Source organism: Triticum dicoccoides, chromosome 7B (genome assembly GCF_002162155.2).
Source record: "Triticum dicoccoides isolate Atlit2015 ecotype Zavitan chromosome 7B, WEW_v2.0, whole genome shotgun sequence".
NCBI lineage: Eukaryota > Viridiplantae > Streptophyta > Magnoliopsida > Poales > Poaceae > Triticum > Triticum dicoccoides.
This window is the reverse complement of record NC_041393.1, coordinates 136,463,276-136,469,598: the sequence shown is the minus strand read 5'-3', so window position 1 is coordinate 136,469,598 and position 6,323 is coordinate 136,463,276. Positions and strand designations below refer to the sequence as shown.

Sequence of the window (6,323 nt, the reverse complement as noted above, 5' to 3'; positions counted from 1 at the left end):
CTCTGTAAACCCCCCCCCCTCTCTGCTAGGGTTCTTCGGTTATGTTAATTAATTAGGTTATCTATTTAGTTATGAATTTAGCTAGGTTTCAAAATTAGCTGAATTTATATGCAAATTTGAACTGGACATGTGATATGTGCATATGTCATGTTTTGGACATGTCATGTTTGGAAAATGATCCGAGTGGCCTATGTTACGTCAGAATGTTGATTCATTTCCGTTCCGGTGAATTTCAGGCGCTCGATATGTCCATTTTTTAGCAAAGGTCATGCCGAAATTTCCCGTGAATAAAGGCATGATTTGTGCTACATAGTTGGCATATCGAGTGCTGGCACATAGATTTCTTTTTATGTCATTTCTCATTTATTCATACTTTTAGAAATAAATGAGGCCACTTAATCATAGGAAACATGTCGAACAACGAAGAAACTGGGCCTTCTGACCAAGATGCAGACGAGATGGATTATGAGGGTGAATAAGAGTACCTCGACTATTTGACTGCTAAGCAAGGTTTGCAGGTCGGCCTCGATGATGATACTGACGCCGACATCGACACCGACGGTGCCGGCACCGATGGCGGCACCGAGACCGGTGGGGAAGGTACCGGCGGGGAAGGTACCGGCCCCGATGCCGCTACCGAAAAGAGGAAGCATAAGAAGCAGATGATACGAAAACCTAACAAACTAGGGATTGGACGACTTGTGATCACAAAGATGGCACCTGGCAAGTTGAGCCGTTAGAGCCGGAAGAACCTCGCAAGTGCTATAGGAACCAAGTAGGATGCATCCTATGGGAATGCGCGAGCATCAACGACGATGACTTAAGGAGTAAAGAACATTTGACGCAGTTGCTCCTAACGAAGTTGCACAAGAGATTCAAGTTCCCCGACCGGGATGATAACATAGAACAACCGTGGGATGATCCGAAGATGAAAAAGATTAACAATCACGCCATGGGCATGTTCAGCAATGATTTGGCCTCCTGGAAAGGGAGGGTGAAATGAGCTATTAAGGCTGATGAACCCCTATCCAAGATTCTGGAGGAAAATCCGACACTTACGGAAGAGGAGTTCGAAAAGTTCAAGGACACTTGCGCTACCGAGGCAGCCAAGGCTAAGGCTGCGAAATTCAAAAGCCTTCAGCAAAGGAACACGGGGAAGCATCGCCTCGGAAGCCGTGGCTACCTCGGTAAAAGGCCCATATGGGATAAGGAGGACGCGGAACGTGAAGCCGCGGGTCTCCCAGACCCCTTCGCGAAGTTCATCAACCCCTTGGAGCATGACTTCATCAGGGCCCGCTACAAGTGGGACAAGGAGAAAAAGGTTTTTTACACAGACAAGATCACGAGGAAATTGATTAGACTACTGGAGAAGCAACACCGGCTTGCAGCCGAAAGCCCTACTTCTCCGATGAGGCCCAAGTGGGACACCCCTCTCAACCGGGCCTTGAACGAACTTAAGGGACTCCCGTTGGACCAGCGGCCGCAATATGGTCGTGTGCACGGCGCTGGAGACGGCGCCACGTGGAAGGTGTTTTACAACAATAGCCCGGAGGCCAAGAAGCAGAAAAAGAAGTTTAGTCAGGCGGACATCGACGCAAAGGTGAAGCTTGCGGTCGAGAAAAAAGCAGCTGAGGACGCGAAAAAAGCAGCTGAGGACAAATATGAGTTGCTACAGCAGGCAGTCAATGCAGCTGTAACTGCCTGCAGAAATGATTTCGCTACTAACTTGGTTCCAGTTATCATCAACTGGGCGAAGGAAAATCCAGACAAGACGGTACATGATTTCCCGATGCCCAGTTTCGTCGCGAGCAACTCCATGAACAATAACACCATCGCACCATCACTTGTTCAAGCAACCGGGCCTCCTCTCGCAGCCGCTCCCGCTCATAGCAGCCCGTCCTCAGTCTCAGGCACGCTAGGTGGGCCTTCGTCTTTGGCTGAGCTCAACGCCGTCACGGTAATTACATGTCGCACCAACATATATATATATATATATATATATAATATTCTATTTTTGTTTCCTTTCGGTTGTTTTACGCCACAGACATATGTGTTTGCAGGCGAAAGAAACGCCGTGCACCATACTCTACTTGATCAAAGGCCAGAAGGTGGACGTGGGAAAGGGGATGATAATGGACCCCTCTCAACGCACGTTCCACAACCAGCTGATCCCGCTGGGCACTTCAGGGTTAGCTTGACCAGTGTGAAATCGGGGCACGAGGATTTGCCTCCTCCAGTACAACATGTGGGAGAGGACGACGAGACCCCGCTGCGGATTGGAAGCTGCAAGGGTTGGGTGCTGCTATGGTCGAAGAATCTTATTCGTCTGGAGCCGGCCGAGAGCACACCAATAACTACCACACATCAACAAGCGTGTGTGGAGACCACCACCCCGCCTACGCAATTACCAGCTCCTGTAGTGTCGGGTGAGAGCGGCGGACGACATGATGAAGGGGGTGCAATAGTACTGGCTGATGTAATTTCTCCTGTAGAACAGAGAATGGATGATGAGACGGAGGTCGACCCTATGGATTACCTCAATACAAACGCGTATGACTGTGACATAGATATGATGAGTCAACCATATGACGAATCGGGCTATCAGCTTGCTAATGGGGATATGGATGATATGCCCGGGCAGGGTCGTACCATGGATTGCAAAAAGTCTCTCTTCATAAAATCCTCACAGGACACGCCTGAAGATGCCGCCTCAACACAGGCTCAACTAGCCGGGCGCGAGGGTCGTTCAGTACTTAGCCCGGGAACACTTGGGCAGGGGTTAAGGAAGGGTCTGGAAGGTGTGCCCAAGAAAAAGGAGAGGAAGAGATCGGGGAAGGTAACTGCCTCCAAACAAGCCAGAGCACACAGCAGCCAGACGATGCATTCTGAAGAGCGTGTACCCGTGAAAGGTGCGGTCATGTTCCATCTCACGGGCGAGCCGATGCTACCGCCGAAATCGCTGGAGGCACTATCAGGGGATCTCAGGAGACTGCACGACCATGTGTTGTCGACTGAGAAAAGCCTACTAGCCTCAAAGGATCCAGGATATCCGACATACGCGGCTCGTGTGCCTGAGGGGAAGTGCTACGTCGACACATGGCCCGCGGAGGTGTTCTTCCTGCGGTTTGACCATATCTTTGAGATGTTTCTAACAAGGCGGCTTGATTTTACTATCGTTCGTCTTTTTGCGCTACATATGAGCTCCGTCATGAAGAGTGAAGAAGTCTCGCAAATTTGTGTGGCGGATCCGTACTACATGCATGAGTCTTTCTTGAGTCTCGGCGACTTTGAGCGTGAAACTGCTAGGGAGTACCTCCAAAACTTCATGGTACAGAATAAGGACCGGGAAATTGTCCTCGTGCCTTATCATCCAAAGTAAGTCAGTTCCGGACAACCCTTTCGTACATTTCAATCATTCCTTCTCTCTCATATGGGGAATAATTTGAGGTGTCTTTTCCCCGCAGCAACGGGCGCGCCGTCCTTATCGTTCTTTACCCGCAAGTCTCCCACGCCGTGTATTTTGACCCTTCCAGAGACTACAAGAAAAAGGACTACACCCACATAATGAATATTCTAGATGATGCTCTCCAAGGCTTCAGCTTTAGAGGTGGCCACGTGCATATCAAGAAACAAAGGAACAAGAAGATGGGTTTCGCGCATAAAACTAACTTCTCCTACATCCATGTCCCAAAACCAAGCAAGAAGGATGGATTCTACATCGTCCATCTCATGATTCAGTTCAACACGGATCACCAAAAGCTTCGCATTAACAGCAGAAATGATGATCATATCCACAAGTGGCTACAATCTCATGGAGAAGCGAATTATAAACTTAGAGATGACTTCTTTCGCATCCAAAGCGACATTGCGACGATCATCATGAAAGAAGTCGTCGATGAGAAGGGGATGTTCCACCATGGCCCTATATCGCGAGCTGACGTCCGAACTCGCATAGGCATGCAACGTCTAGACCTCACGCCGTTCAAGAAGCTAGGGTTCGTCCTCGATGATATGGAAGGATGGAACTTCTAGTGATTTATGATGCCGATGATGATGACATGTGTCGATTGAACTTGTATACTTTTTGTAGCGATGAAACTTTGTGATCGTCCACGGTCCCTGCCGAACTTGCGTAATGCTACTTTGTTAGTTTGTGTACGATGACCTGCGTACCTCTAGTTAATTCATTTGCGTACTGTATATGTTGCATCTAGTTGCTAACCCTTTCTTTTTCGGTGTTGCTCTAGTATATTTTGTTGCATATATATGATTGTACATCCTCTTCATGAACATGCATCTCTAACAGGTACCTAGTTTCTTGATGGCGAGATGGAAATGCTATGTCGTGTACAAAGGGAAGGTTCCGGGGGTGTACGACGAGTGGCATGAGTGTCAGGCGCAAGTGAATGGGTTCACGGGCGCCAGCCATAAAGGCTTCAAAAGCAGATAAGAAGGAGAAGCTAGTTACTTGAGGTTCACGCTAGCGCGAGAGAGGACTCGTAACCGCCACCTCATGTACTGCATAGTTCCGCTCTCATTCATAGTGATAGCACTTCTTGCGTATACCTTTGTTTAGATGGATGACGTTGTTGTAGTTGCAAGTATTCGAGACTTGCATGTATCGCTATTTTCGAGATGATGACAAGATATCACTTTGTGTTGGATGATGATTATGATGAGACTATTTGTATGTACATGCTATGATTACATTTGTGGTCTCGCAGGCATTTGTATGTGTATCATGATGACATTTCTATGTGCTAAAGATTCTTCTACAAAGCCTATTCAAATACAAAACAAATATGCCAAAAAAAACTACTTAAATTAGCAGTAGCGAGTGTATGAAAGTTAGCAGCAGCGCCACAGTAGCAATAGCACGTCCAGCCAAAGAGCGCTAGCGCTACTAGCAGTAGCGAGCTTCACCTAATCGCGCTGCTGCTACACTTGTGTAGCAGTAGCGCGGGTGCGCACGCGCTACTGCTATGAGTTAGCTGTAGCGCCTTATTAGTAGCGCGGGTACCCGCGCTACTGACACATCTAAAACCCGTGCTGCTGCTAGCCTTTTCCCTAGTAGTGCCAAGACGGTACCGGTACGTATGTACGCAAAACCCTCTCGCTGGTCCATCGATCTCTCTCTCCGCCATGTGGATGACACGGAGACGGAGATGCGCGCCTAGTGCACTGTTCCTGATGCTACTACAGCACTGGTCCTGTTTGATACTCTAACTCAATTAGAGGTTAGAGTTAGATTCTAACTCCAAACTAACCCTAAACTAACTCTAACCAAAAAGTTGTTTGGATGGTAGGGTTAGATTGATAATAAAATATTCTTTCTCAATCATTTGACTACTTTGGACCTTTTTGAATGGGAAGGATAACTTTTTTTTACTAATTTTTCTAGTGGGTCCAAGAGAACTAACCCAAATAAGCTCCTCTAGTGCGGGCTAGTTTTTTAGGATGGGTTAGATCCAACTAACCCAAACTAACCCATCATGTTTGAATACTTTTGGGTTATTTGAGCCTCAACTGACTAAAACTAACTCTAACATAGGGATCCAAATAGGGCCAGTGTTGTTGATGACTTGGTGCTGTAAGCGAACTAGTTGGACGGCTGGCGATCAGCAGCTAGTCATTTCGTTTCCCTTTTGTCTTTCCCTTTTTGGCTTCGCGCGCGCCTTCCGGCGGGTTTGGCGGGCGCGTTTGCTTCCTTTCAAATGGTGCACCGCAGAGATGCCAGCTAGTTTTACCAGAATAGGAAGCAGGAACGAAATAGATTTATACGTACTCTACTTGCATCAAGAAAGCAGTTGGGATCTGTCAAAACTGAACCAAGTGGTATGAAATGAGCTTTCATTATTATTTTTCTTGCGTAAAGAGGTGCTGATCGACTCGAGTTTATATATTGCTGCAGGCGAACGTGAAACCTCCAGCCTTCAAGTTTCCAATCTACGTGAAGACCATCCAGCAGGGCAAGCATGGGAGTGACACAGACGTGTACGACACCAACGGAAGGTACTATCTTATAGCTACGACGACTCTAACTTAGCCTACCAGCATGTGCATGCCCGCCGCCCTAGCTAGGGCAGACAGATCATGCCCATGCCACCGATGAGAGAATCTATTGCTTCTATTTCAAAGTAGACGACGACGTCTTACAAACTCTACAATTAATCTGCTCTAACTTAGAACGCCAACATATATATAAGTACATTGTTGAGTTGTGAAAATGAAAATAACTTTCATAGTTACTACTATATCTTAATTTTTGTAAAGACGAGTCTTGAAGATTGTCCATACCTAAAATGTCATGTATGTTCGAGAGA

At 47.1% G+C, this 6,323-nt stretch overlaps 1 protein-coding gene across 1 annotated transcript in view; it reads left to right on the top strand.

Annotated features, from left to right (window-relative positions):
- Window positions 1-6,323, top strand: part of LOC119335318 (probable peroxygenase 5) — a 13,038-nt gene that overhangs the window by 5,790 nt on the left and 925 nt on the right. Inside the window, exons 2-3 of the mRNA XM_037607454.1 lie at window positions 5,075-5,090; window positions 5,912-6,012. Of these exons, the coding sequence (XP_037463351.1) occupies window positions 5,075-5,090; window positions 5,912-6,012 (117 nt within the window). The remainder of the gene's footprint in view (window positions 1-5,074; window positions 5,091-5,911; window positions 6,013-6,323) is intronic.